General features: G+C 38.2%; 1 protein-coding gene across 1 annotated transcript in view; it reads left to right on the plus strand.

Annotated features, from left to right (window-relative positions):
- Positions 1-56: 56 nt before the first annotated feature.
- The window catches only part of LOC140139296 (protein broad-minded-like), a 125,549-nt gene continuing 111,244 nt past the window's right edge, over positions 57-14,361 (plus strand). The window contains 6 exon segments of the mRNA XM_072161075.1: positions 57-111; positions 4,544-4,748; positions 8,773-8,931; positions 10,091-10,286; positions 12,113-12,187; positions 13,120-13,245. Of these exon segments, the coding sequence (XP_072017176.1) occupies positions 4,600-4,748; positions 8,773-8,931; positions 10,091-10,286; positions 12,113-12,187; positions 13,120-13,245 (705 nt within the window). The 5' untranslated portion in view covers positions 57-111; positions 4,544-4,599.

Genomic DNA, 14,361 nt, shown 5'->3' on the forward strand with positions numbered 1-14,361 from the left:
TTTTAATATAATAACTGTAAAATTAATCAAGCACTTTTCAGCAACCTAGGGGGTGACACATATTTGCTGTTGTTGTTTTGACGACTGGACGCTAAAAATTGTATGATTGAGGTAAAAGAAATAACAGATATTTTGTAGTATTTTTGTCAAATTATGTTTTCCCGCTATAAAGAAATGAGTATTTTTGTCTGATAATCATCGCTTGTTTCTTGAAAAAGAGGTTTTCTTATGGAGGTTTTCAAACGAGTGCAGCATGTGCAGTGTCAGTGCAGTGTAGTCATGGTAGTGTCAGTAATAAAGTCTTATTCAGCCAGATTTCATTTGTGACAGCTTATAAACCATCGCGTATATACTCGCGCGACGTCAAGCGTGTGCATTGGACCTTGTGCAAATAATACGCGCTGGACGGCTAGCAGTACGCTTAATTTGTAAAAGGGAATCTGAATAAGACTTTAGTCATGTTAGTCAGAGTTAGTCATGTTAGTCCGAGGTGCTCTGACGATAACACTCCGATCGCCAGGCAAGGCCAGTCATTGCCAGTGGGACAACGCAACCGCTACGTGAACGAGCTATGTCAGTGAGTGAGTGAATGAATCTCACACATGCTCATCAGAATTTAAGCTTACATCATGACATGCTTATTATAGGTATGAGAGGCAAATTAAACCTTAGCTTTACACGTTTGCTATAGTACATTGTAAGAATTCCAATTGAATGAACGCAGCTTTCAACTGCTGTACTCGATCCAACCGCGATCGTATATCGCGTATTTCAAACTACAACGCGAGCGCACGACCTTGGATACAATGCTAAGTTGCTAACCAATCATGAGTGTGTTGGCATGGTTAGATTCGCTTGCGCATTACTCACGCACAGTCGCATCGCTGCTGGCGTACATCGCGCAGTGTACGCGAAAATTCGTCACGCTATTGAAAGCTGCGTTCATTCAATTGGAATTCCCACTATAGTCAGCCAAATTGGCAGCTATTACATGTAAAAATAAAACCCCTTTTTAGGCTAAAGTAAAGGAATGCCCATAAATATGTTGTCTATACTTCACTTGACCCAATATGTGACCATCCACCACGAAGTGATAGTAAGGCCATGGGAATTGAAGTAGTACTAGTAGATTTGCGTCCATAACTTTTTGAAATCCCACACGGCTTTTTTTCATTATTCATTATTTCTATTCTATTTGGCACAAACGAACTACCCCCATTCACGCTGTACAAAGTTAGAAGTAAAGGAGCCGGTTAGCACGCCAGGCACCACAAAGCATGCAAAGTGCATAGCATCGGCATTTTGGTGATCCCGTCATCTTTTTTACCGTTTGAGGCAGTATCGCGCTGCTCATTAAATATTCATGAACCCAATCACGTCACATTCACATGGTCTTAATCGGTAGCTCGGAGTGGTTGGGATTGACCAGGCATGTTTTTATGAATGAAATTGTGACCTTAACAGGGGTCAGGCATTAGCATATTCATGTGGTTTTTTATTTCAAGATGGCTGCTGGCTACCGGCGTTGCCTGGCCTGTCATGCTTGTTGTACTGAACTACACGCCCGGGACTCGCGGTGAACAACCAACACGGGTGAACAACATCATTGCAGACTCTTTTTCACATTTTTTACGACTGTTTTACCAACTTCAAACTTGCTGATTTTATGTTTGAAAGACATTTTTTCTTGTTTCTGGTAAATAATGAAATTTTTTGTAAATAATGAAAAAATATGCAGTAGGTTTTGGAGCATGCGGGCAGTGGACGCAAATCTACTACTTTAATTCCCATGGCCTAAAGTCGGCTCTAGATCATTTTCTGTTTATTGCAGATTTTAAAAGAATTCACTTTCAGCTTTAAAATGACACCTCAACCAGCTTCATCTGACATCTGGAAGTGAAGTTATGGTTCATCAAAGGTCAAATTCCTACTATATTTTACATAGTCATAGAAACCCATATTATAGGCCTACTGTTTTTGATTGTATCTCAAAATGGAAAATGCTGACTTTTTAGTTTACGACCAGTTTGTGGTGGATGGGCACATATATGGTCGCATGTCATAAGTTGGGTACAATATTTCCATTTATACATGGTCAAAAATGACAAAAAATTAATTTTTTGATATGTTACATGTGTCCGAAGTAAGCGTCACAGCTACAAAACAGAGTTGATAGTTGTGTCTTAATCATTGAGAGACGTAATATCGTAGTAGTTTGAAAGGTCAGGACAAGTATTATGGGTAATGGGTGTTGGGTAGTTAGTTAGGCCTATCACGAGAACCGCCCAACCCGAGAACTGCGAAATCTATTATATTGACAACCTCTAATAATTAACACCATAACTTTATCACATGCTTAATATTTGAGATAATGCTTAATTACCATATTGACTGAGTAAATAGTCCCACCCCGCTTTTGGGTGAACATTTTTCAAAATTGGGGTGGGACTATACTTGAATTTCAATTGAATTTGAATGCATTTTGAAATCATTAATAGAGTATGACATTTCGGGGACTGTAATTGGTGTAGATGTCACATTTTGAACAGTGAGCGATAAGTGATCAATGTGGCTTTCAGCACAAGTATTGGGCCTTGCTCAGTGTGGAATCCAATTACTACACTGAATTATCAGTGACTCAAGACAAGCAGTTCAGTATTATATGATAGGAAATGAGGTACCCTAGTGGTTCAGTAAAACAGGAGGAATGAACAGGTAGAATCATTGAACAGGTAAATTTTATTTATCTGAACCTGACCCTCTTTAGGCCTACATTTCCTTTTTTGCTTAACTTTCTTTCTTTTTAGTTTCTTCTACATGGACCAATTTTGTTCCATTCTTTTTTTTTTTTTTTTGCTGCTAAGCTTGCAATTTTCCGTTTCCATGTTTTTTTTTATATTTATTTAATCTAAGTTATTTTCTAAATCTGTCCTTTCCTACATTTCCCTTATCTTCTTTTTTAGTTGCTGCTTAGCTTGTGATTTCCCGTTTCCATGTTATCATTATTTAATTCCGTTCTCAATTTAATAGCTTTTTTATTTATATTTCCTGATCTTATTATAGGAGTAGTTTGTGACCCTAGCATCCTCTTTTTATGACATTTTTCAGTAGATATTCACAAAAAAAAGCTTATTCCCAAAATTTCAGTTGATTCCGATTTTGCGTTGCGTCTGGTATACCAGAACGAAATTCAAATTTGATGATATTTTTGCTAAACCAATTAATCTGCATAATCTGCTCTGCATAGTGCTGCGTTACCTGTGCGGTATCGCTGCATTACGCGAGCGGCGCGGCATTAGATTATTGATATCTCCATGCAACGCTCGTGGCTATAGGTTAGCAACTGACTACTTTTCTCTGGTTACCTAGGATAGCAACCGACCACATTTTCACTGATTTTGAGGCTAATTCTTGACCGTTTTCAACTAAATAAAGTTTGCTGCCCTGCCAGTATATTCCTCGATCTCCTGTATGAATTTGGGGGCATTTGGCAAACTGACGGAGCCTTTCTTGACATGCTCACATATAGTCAGTCAGTCAGTCACATACAACATTCCTCTATTTATAGTAAGATCCCTGCTATTAAATGAAAAATTGTGTTAGTATCCATCATATGGGCTGTTCTGTTTGAAATCCACACACCCTATGAAAGTTTCGGGCCTCATAACTGCTAAATTGTTGGTCTAAAGTACATAAAAGTATACATATTTAAAATGGCAAAGACTTGATAAGTTCATCTGTAAGGTCAAATTTGGGCCAAAATGTCATTTTTGGCCCAGAAGTGGGCAAAAAAAAGTTTTTTTGGCCCACTTCTTTTTCATGCAACGTAAAAAAATAAATTCTTAGGCCAAAAACAAAAATTTTTTTTTTATTAATTTTTAAAAACTAGATAAAAATATCTAGGAGCCGTTTTTCATTTTTTTAAATTTTGACCAACTTCACCAAAAATATTTGAAATTTGGGCGAAAATCAGGCTTTTTTATGTTTTTTTGAAAATTCAGCATTTTTTGACCATTTTTGGTGCAAATTTCTCGAAGTTGGTCGAAATTCAAAAAAATGAAAAAACGGCTCCTAGATATTTTTATCTAGTTTTTAAAAATTAATAAAAATTTTACGTTGCACAAAAAAAAAAAGTGGGCCAAAACCTGTTTTTTAGATTTTGGGCCAAAAATGAGCATTTTGGCCCAAATTTGACCTCACAGATGAACTTATCAAGTCTTTGCCATTCTAAATATATATACTTTTATATACTTTAGACCAACAATTTAGCAGTTATGAGGCCCGAAAGTTTCCATAATTCCTGGGTTCAGACCAACCTTAAGCTTAATATTTCACAAAGGGAGTATGTATTTCAAATTGAGTTACCTAAATGAGTGACTCCATTTGAAGTCTACATACACCCCCTGTGTAAAAGATGAAGGTCATGACTTCCATAAGGGCTGTATGTATTTTAACTGGAATAGCCCATTTGAAAGATGAAGGTCATGTTTTCCATAGGGTGTATGTATTTGAACTGGAATAGCCCATTTGTTTAATTTTGCAGACACTAGTTATCACAGGACTGCAAGTACAATCCATCTGGGGTAACTGGTAGCAACCATGGCTAGCGATCCCATGGAGGATGATTTACTGCCCAGTATACGGCAGCTCATCGCTAGCGTCACTCCAATAATAAGGGCATGTGGGTCACTACCGGCAGCTGAAGAGATGTTGATGCGTCTGGAGGAAACAGATGAGAACTTCCACAGGTGAGATGAAAATTGCCTAATCTATAAAAAATCCACATGCCTTCTGTGGAGGATTTTGGCATGGCTCGAAAAAGTGGGGAATGTGGGAAGCTCATTCCCAGGAAATATAATGTTGGTGTTTGGAGGGAAATTGTGGTATTTGGAGGGAAATTTGTGGTATTTGGAGGGAAATTGTGTCTTTTTTGTATAAAAACATGCTATAAGTTGTGTAGACTGGCCCCCAGTCTCGGTTCGGTTCCATCTCTGGATAATGTAACAATAAATAATTACATAATGCCCTATGAAAAAAATACGAAAAGTCCTGTAACCCCCCCCCCCCCCTTATTTTCTTCAATGCCAAAAACCCATTCCTCTTCATCCACAAATCGGCGCCACTAATTACACCCACCACAGTCAACCATGCAGCAATATAGAAATATACTCGTATTATAAGTGAACACGAAAGTCCATTGAGCGCTGATTCCGAGACTGGTCCAATCTGTTAGAGATCTCCCTTCCAAACATTCGTTCAACGAAGCATGTTGTTTCCGATGTCACTTACGAAAGCCCCGCCCCAGTTTCAATTCAAATATGGTAGCACAAAGCTATGCCGCTGGATGTGACGCAAGATCGGATGGGACACTTGTCAACAACTGAGAGGTATTGAGCTCAAGTGGCACGCGCGTCTGATAGACCCATGGTACGCGCAATAATAAAAAGGCAACCACTGACTCGGACTTAGGCCTATTGTCCATATTATGTATATTATCGCGTATGCGGTTTGCAAATGTTTGCACATTATTTAGCTAGGGAAGCCTTTTCAAATATCCCCGCGCTGCCAAGCTGCATTGATTGGTCGGATACAATATCGTTGTTTTAGTCGCTTACACAAACGTTAATGTAGTGAAAACATGGATGTGGTATAAAGAAAGATTTCGTGACTCCAAATCCGTAAAAGTGAACTCCCAGCATTTTGTGGGAACTTGAAGGCAAATTGCTTACAGACTGGGAGGGTCCATGTATTGGGTTGATTTTTAATGCTATGTAATCTACATTACCAGTGGTTCTCCATGGACCTGAGGGAGGGTCTATAAGTTGTGGGAAATTTAGCTTGCTTCCCGGGAAATTTAAATTTTTTTGAGCCCTGGATTTTGGAAACATCTACCACAGAGGGAGTATGTTGTTCAAATGGAATAATGAGAACTTTCACGGTGAGATGAGAATGGGCTTAAATCTATTTAAAATCCACAGTCCCTTTGTGAAGGATTTTGAAATATCTACTGCAGAGGGAGTATGTTTTTCAAATGGAATTATGAGAACTTTCACGGTGAGGTGAGAATTGACTAATATATTTACAGTCCACACGGCCCTCTGTGGAAGATTTTGGAAATATCTACCACAGAGGGAGTATGTTTTTCAAATGGAATGATGAGAACTTTCACAGATGAACGGTGGCAGCCAGGATTTTTTTTCGGGGCATGGGAGGAAAAGTGAATTTCAGGGGTAAAATCAACAAATTTTATGTAAAATTGTTGCAAAAAGTGGAAATTTTCGTAATTTACTAGGGGGGAAGAAAGGTTGCCAGAATGAATTTTTATTCATGTAAATATTTTTCACATAATCTGATCTGAATAAGAACAAAGTTGGCAATAATGAAATTAAGATACAGGCAAAAATAAGGAGCCTAAAACAATAAAAATATAAGAATGTGGATAAGTTAATGACTTTGCAACCAAATGTACAGGGGATATGGGGATCTCAGGGTCTCCTCGTCAGTCCGAACCACCATCAGTCGGAAAATCTAATTGAAGTTAGGGTTAGGATTAGGGTTGAGGGCTAGGGTTGGGGTTAGGGTTAGGGTTAGTGTTGACGTCTTTTTCGGATTGATGGGGTTTCGGATTGACGGTGTTTTGGACTGACAGGGTGTACCCTGGGGATCAGTTTTTGGCCCAGTGAAAATTATATTTGGCGTACACGAATTTGCAATGCTGTATTACAATTAGTCAATTTCAGGAATTACTGTGTCAAAATTTAGGGGGAAAGTGCTACAGTTGGTGCACCCAATTTCCAGAGAGAGTAAACACTGATGGGGATTTCAACATACAGTAAGCCAAAAAATTAAGGTACCAGTTATATTCACCCCTTGTATATCCTAAACAAAGACAGATGTCATAATTGGCTCGAATTTAAGACCTCACTTGTTGAAATTGTTCTAGAAATAAAACCACAATGATCCAAATACCCAAGGAAGATGCCAATTTAAAAGTTGCAGTTTGCTCCATTGCAAGCCATATTGATTTGTGCACAAAGCATTCGCGAACAAGAGTAGCTAGGCTCACATCTCACACTATAGGTGGCGCTATTCGTCCATAGGGAAGTGGAATGTGCCTGTACAGTCCAAAAATGGCTTTACTGTGGGGCTCAATCTTGACAACCAAAACCTAAGTGATGTTGACTTATGTTGGTACTGGGATAATAATGGATTCATAAACTATCACATAGTGCAATCCATGTTCCACCAAGTCGACACTGATTTAGCTCAAAAGCAATTTGTGTGTAAATCAAGACCATCCAAAACAGCTTTCTTAAAGTAAAGAATAGGAGGTCATCTGGGGTCACATACAGTAGTGTACATTGTACATGTGCCTGCTGTCACAATTTCACACACAAAATTTTGGACAATTTGGTGACACTATTTTTGTTTGTAACTTCAAAAGTATATGCACTAGAAACATGATTGACCCCTTATTCTTTAGGTAATTTGATTCTCTTTCAAATGAAAGAACTTTCAGCTAAAAATATTGAACTTCAAAATTTTATGAACAAGAGAACTAGCGCCGTGCTTCCATTGATTAGCATGTTAAAACTAGGGTCGTTCTTTAATTGATTAGAAGACAAAAATGCAACTTTTGATTTAGTTTCTTCATTAGGTTTTAGATCACCATTTCTTTAAAGGAAGGGGTATGGACGTTTAGACAGTATTTATTGTGGGACATTGGAGCACATCAGACATATCGAATCGCATTCTGAATACGAAGAATGTCATTCTGATATCAAATAATTTTGATTTTTTGAAATTAGCAATGTAATACACATTTTATGGCAAATCATTAAAAATTGATATTTTGATATTTAATAGTACTCAAGTAAACTTTATGAATCTGATGATTTATACTAAACGTGTATGTAGGTGGGATGAAATGGCGACGATCAATTGAAAATTTTGACCTTTCGTATTGAAGATAAGGATTTTTTTTCCCAAAACACCAAAAAATTAGGTCTTTTTAAGAAAAAAAAATCCATATCTTCAATATGAAAGGTCAAAATTTCAATTGATCGTCGGCTTTTCCTCCCAGCTACATACACTTTAAGAATATATCATTAGATTTATAAAATTTACTTTGAGGACTGTTATATCAAAAATTTGAAAAATATCAAATTTTTATAATTTGTCATAAAATTTGTATTATATCGTGATTTTCAGAAAGACATTATTCGTATTCAGAATGCAATTCGATACGTCTGTGATGCTCTCATGTCCAATAAAAATACTGTCGAAACACCATAAACTCTCAATTCCAGATCCCTTAATGCTCAACCAATTTCAACAAATGAGGTCTTAAATCAGAGCTAAAGAGTACAGGTATTGGCTGCTTGTTTAATTTTGACATATTTGTCTTTATATTTAGGACATACAGGGGTGAACATAACTGTTAGAAAGTTAGAAATGGTAATAAGTTATAAATCAATTGTCAAAATTTACAACTTTGGTCTGAGTGGATCAGGTGATTGCAGAACTTTACATTTAATCAAATTTCCCCCAAAAAATATAAGGCTATTTAAGTTGAAATCCACACACCCAGTATGGAAGACATGATCTTAATCTTATCACAGGGAGTGTGAATTTGAAATGGGGGTGCCTGAATGTCTGACTCCATTTGAAATCTACACTCCCTTTGTGGAAGATTAAGGTTATGTCTACTGTAGGGGGTGTATGGATTTCAACTTGAATAGCCCTTGTTGCTTTTTTTGCTTATTTGTCCAGATATGAGTTGGTGAAGTACATCAGAACACGGATAGAAGATGCATTGGCTCCACTTATTGAAGAAGAGATAGAGAAACAGGTCAATGAAGGGGGCAGTAAATCTGGCGGGAATGAGGCACTGGTCAGGACTATCACTGACCACGTCATCAATGACCAAGCGTAAGTATATGTGTGTGGGGAGGGTGTGTGTGTGGGTATCCCACTTATTGAAGAAGAGAAAGAGAAACAGGTCAATGAAGGGGGCAGTAAATCTGGTGGGAATGAGGCACTGGTCAGGACTATCACTGACCATGTCATCAATGACCAAGCGTAAGTATATGTGTGTGGGGAGGGTGTGTGTGGGGTGTCCCACTTATTGAAGAAGCGATAGAGAAACAGGTCAATGAAGGGGGCAGTAAATCTGGCGGGAATGAGGCACTGGTCAGGACTATCACTGACCATGTCATCAATGACCAAGCGTAAGTATATGTGTGTGGGGAGGGTGTGTGTGGGGTGTCCCACTTATTGAAGAAGCGATAGAGAAACGGGTCGATGAAGGGGGCAGTAAATCTGGCGGGAATGAGGCACTGGTCAGGACTATCATTGACCACGTCATCAATGACCAGGCGTAAGTATATGTGTGTGCGGAGGTGTTTGGGTACAAATGTATGTGCAAGTTTCAGCTTTTGACATTTGGACAGACCAGTTCCATACATTTGATGCATGTAGTGTGTGGGGGAATATCCCACTTATTGAAGAAGAGATAGAGAAACAAGTAGTAAGTCCTGTACGTTGCCATTTTTATATCTTTTAATCCCTCAATTCTATGATCCTGTACCCTTAACCAAAACCCAGTACCCGTAACTTGTCCACTGAAAAGGTCAATTTTATTTATCTAAATTTGTCATGTATATAGGGTACGTATACAAGGATGTGCCACTCGAACAAGTCACTTTTTGTAAGAAAAATCTCTGAACCCTGTATCCTAATTTGAGAAAAATTGGTCAAAACTGTCAAATCAGCCATTTTTTAGGTAAAAAAAAATCAAGCTTGGGTCCTGATATGAGAAACAAAATCCCTTAACTTGGGTCCCGATTTATGAAATAATTGTCAAAAACTGTAAAATCAGCGTTTATTTAAGAAAATCCCTAGAATATGGTAAGGGGATTCAGAGTTCCAGCGGCACACCCCTGTCAAAGTGTAATTTGAGTACCATACCAAAAAAAAAAATTTCACTTCTATCCTCCCCCCATGAGATAGAAGTGAAATTTGTCCAGGGGGTGTGAATTTGAAATAGAATAGCCTTATTTATTCTGTTATTTCCTTGAATTTAATGCAGATGCATAGATCTGATGCAGACTCTTAAACATAACACCAAGGATGCAGTGGAGAGACTGGTACAAGTATTTGATGAGGAACATAGCTCAGTGCGTGACGGATACTACCAGGATAAAGTGGTGTCTGGTCCCGATGACAAGCGCAGAAGTTTCTCCTTTAGTGATGATAGCTCATCTTTAGACTCGTCATTTAACCAGGTATTGGGCTATTCCAATTGAAATCCATACACCCCCTATGGAAGACATGACCTTCATCTTCCACACAGGGAGTGTGAATTTCAAATGGGTTAACCGATGACAAACAGAAGAGTTTCTCCTTTAGACTCGTCATTTAACCAGGTAAATGCGCTATTCCAATTGAAATCTATACACCCTCAATGGAAGACATGACCTTCATCTTCCACACAGGGAGTGTGAATTTCAAATGGGTTAACCGATGACAAGCGGAAGAGTGTCTCCTTTAGACTCATCCTTTAACCAGGTAAATGCGCTATTCCAATTGAAATCTATACACCCTCAATGGAAGACATGACCTTCATCTTCCACACAGGGAGTATGTATTCCAATTGGGGTAACCGTTGACAAGCGGAGGAGTTTCTTCATCATTGATGATAGCTCATCTTTAGACTCGTCATTTAACCAGGTAAAGTTAATGGCTTCTTCCAGTTGAAATCCATACACCCTTTATGGACATTGACATGACCTTGTTAAAATCTTCTACATGAAGAGTGTGAGTTTCAAATGAAGTACCTGCATGGATCAATCCATTTGAAATCTACACACCCTAGGTGGGTGATTATGGTCATGTCTTCCAGGGTGTGTGTGAATTTAAACTGAAATAGCTCATGATAAGGAGAGGACTTTCCTGGACACCTAAGTTTTAGATGCTAAAGTTTTTTGTTTATAATTGGTGACCATTATTTGGTTTTCGTTACTGTGCACATCAATAATGTCCCAACGTACACTCGCATGAATTCACATATAAGCACACACCAGTCACACATTATGCAACACACAACTAGTGGAAGTGCTGCATGATGTTATGAGTTTTATCTTTTCACCAATAAGCCAAACAAACTATAGCGCTATTCTAGTTCAAATCCATACATCCCCTATGGAAGACATGAACTTAATCTCCAACACAGGGGGTGTAGATTTTAAACAGAGTCACCCTTCAGGTAACCCCATCTAAAATTCACACTCCTCTGTGGAAGATTAAGGTCATGTCTTCAATAAGGGGTGTATGGAATTCAGCTGGAATAGTCCAGCACATCAGCATTTTTCTTCAATTAATTATTCATGAGGGCCGCCATGTTTTTTTTTCAATTTGAGCTTGATAGCAATAATCGTTTTTTAAGTCTCCTGTGGCAGCAACATTTTTCTTCAATGGAAAGGCCCATGATCCAATATGTCAGCCATATAGATTAAAGAGATACAGACCAACAGGCAAAGTTCATGTGCTTGTATGCTGAGAATTCTTGCATATTCATGAGTGTTCGATCGTGCATGTCTAACAAGTGTTCGATCGTGCATGTCTAACAAATCATGCCAGTGTTGTGTGCCTTCGCGTTGTGTGTTTTCTCATTTACGCGAAAGACCATGCCGCGGTATGTGTGTGGCATAAGTTTCATATGTTGCACTCCTTGGAATGATTTGGCCTTATTTGATGCTAGGACTTTGCCAGTTGGTGAATGGTGTATTATATTATTATCTATGGTGTCTGTGCAGTAAAGGGGCTGTTCCAATTACACCTCCTATGGAAGACATGACCTTAATCTCCTGCACAGGGAGTGTAGATTTCAAATAGTCACCCATTCAGGTAACTTCATTTGAAATTCACACTTCCTGTGTAGAAAGCTAAGGGCATCATACATGTCTTCCATAGGGCCATATAGATTTTGACTAGAGTATAGGCTTTCCACAGTTTGAAAATAAATTTCCCAGAAAATCACGACCAGTAAAGTAAAGAAGTTTGACCATTTTGATCCATCTTTAAAAGACTTTTGTTTTCTTTCGTTCTGTAGGGTTCTTACATGTTTATGAACCAAGAGCAGTTTTCAAACCTTGCGGAGAATCTTGAGCCTTCACAACCATTAGAGGTAAGATCTCTGAATACACCCAAATGTATTGCAAATACACCCAAATGTATTACGAATACACCCAAATGTATGACAAATGCACCTGAATGTATTAAAAATGCACCTGAATGTATCAGTGATATACCCAAATGTACTAGGAATACACCCAAATGTATTAAAAATGCACCCAAATGTATCAGTGATATACCCAAATGTATTAGGAATACGCCCAAATGTATTAGGAATACACCCAAAGGTATTAGGAATACACCCAAATGTATTAGGAATACATCCAGATGTATTAGGAATACACCCAAATGTATTAGGAATACACCCAAAGGTATTATGAATATACCCAAATGTATTAGGAATACATCCAGATGTATTAGGAATACACCCAAATGTAATAGGAATACACACAGATGTATTAGGAATGCATCCAAATACATGTATATTATGAAAACACCCAATGTATTAAGAATACACCTTGCAAGAAACCAGCATTAGAATACACCCAAATGTATAAGAATACACCCAAATATATTAGGAAAATATTGGATCCAAAACATAATAATGATAAAATTTGATACTTTACGCCCAATATTTATTGGTCTCGCTATGTGTTTTAAAACTCGTAGCTCAACCAATTAATATGGGCTCAATTGATCCAATTTTATATAAAACCTGCGCCAAAGCTATTAACTATTATGGGATTTTTCATGAGGTCAAAGGTAATTCGAGGTCAACATGTAAAATTGGCTGAAAATGAAGAGAAAACTGTTTCACAAAAATGAAAAAAAATCTCATGAATAATTACTATGCCGTGGTGTTCACTACCCTCAGACGATCGATCTGGAACCGCCATCCCTTTCTTTATACAGCCTGTACAAAGATCTCCAAGTGAAGTCAATGTTTCAATCGCATTTCAATGTTTTTGATGACTTTTTTTGCAGACAAGACAAGAAGCTCTGCGTCGTCTTCTTCAAATCCCGCCATCTGATGTCTTAGCTTGTGAACAGTGGGGAGAATTGAGACAAGGTTTACTTCATGCTCTGAGTGATACTGATGAGTTCTTAGCTGTGAGTATTTTAAAGAGCCAATGGGGTGTTCCATTTAAAATCCATACTCCCCTGTGAAAGAATGTCTTAAGGTCCGTTCATACTACCACCGCATTTGCGATGCGTTGATTTGTGATGCGGTGCGTTGCCGCACTGCATCGTACTGCAAACTACTTCATTGCGATATCGCAATGAAGTTAAATACATTTTAACTTGGAAATGCGACGAGTTGTGTTGAGTTGCGGCAAAAAGTAATCGATATATCGGCATCGCAAAGCAACGCATCGCAAATGCGGTGGTAGTATGAACGGACCTTTAGGCTGTGAACAATGGAGAGATTAAGATTTGAGTTTAGAAAAGTCTTCCACAGAGGGAGGACCAGTTTCAAACTTCCATTTTAAATACTCACTCCAGTTGTGGAAGATAGGCAAAGCAATATACAGGGGGAGTATGGGATTCAAAATATTTAATGCTAGCCAATTCCATTTGAAAAACATACTCCCTCTGTGGAACTATTCTAAACTAGAATCTTCCACTTAGGTGTGGTAAATTTCAAATGGAATATAGCCCATTTCTTTTCTAGATTGACAAATTCTTGGACATGCCGTCGCACAGATTTTGTTTTAACTTAGTGAGGTGATGTGACCTGCTACCACCAAATGAGCGTAAAGGCACAAGTTGGTAGTTTTGAGATGTCCAGGCTGTTTTGTTGGTATTCTTTGTTTCACCTGATGAAGCCAATAGTATGTCTGTATATGTGATGCGATCAAGCAAAATCAGTCGGAACTCGGAAATATTGATTTTGAGATATAGCCAAACAAAGGCAATATTTCCTTTTGTTTCCTGTTGTTTTGGAAACTCTTCAATTGCTCATATCTTTAGAACTGGTTGTTCAATTTCAATGGAGTTTTCTGCAAAATGCAGCTTTGCAAATGCTATACACTATCCAATAAGAAACTGAAAATTTAATATTTCCGAGTTCCGACTGATTTTGCTTGATCGCATCACATTATGTCCTTTGTGAATGGGGGCAAATGGGCCATTCACTAAGGACATACTACTGGCTTGTACAGGTGCGCGACAAACAAAGAACATCAACTCAGCAGCCAGGACGTTTCGAAACTACCAACTTGCAAC

The sequence above is a fragment of the Amphiura filiformis genome, chromosome 18, assembly GCF_039555335.1.
Source record: "Amphiura filiformis chromosome 18, Afil_fr2py, whole genome shotgun sequence".
Lineage (NCBI taxonomy): Eukaryota > Metazoa > Echinodermata > Ophiuroidea > Amphilepidida > Amphiuridae > Amphiura > Amphiura filiformis.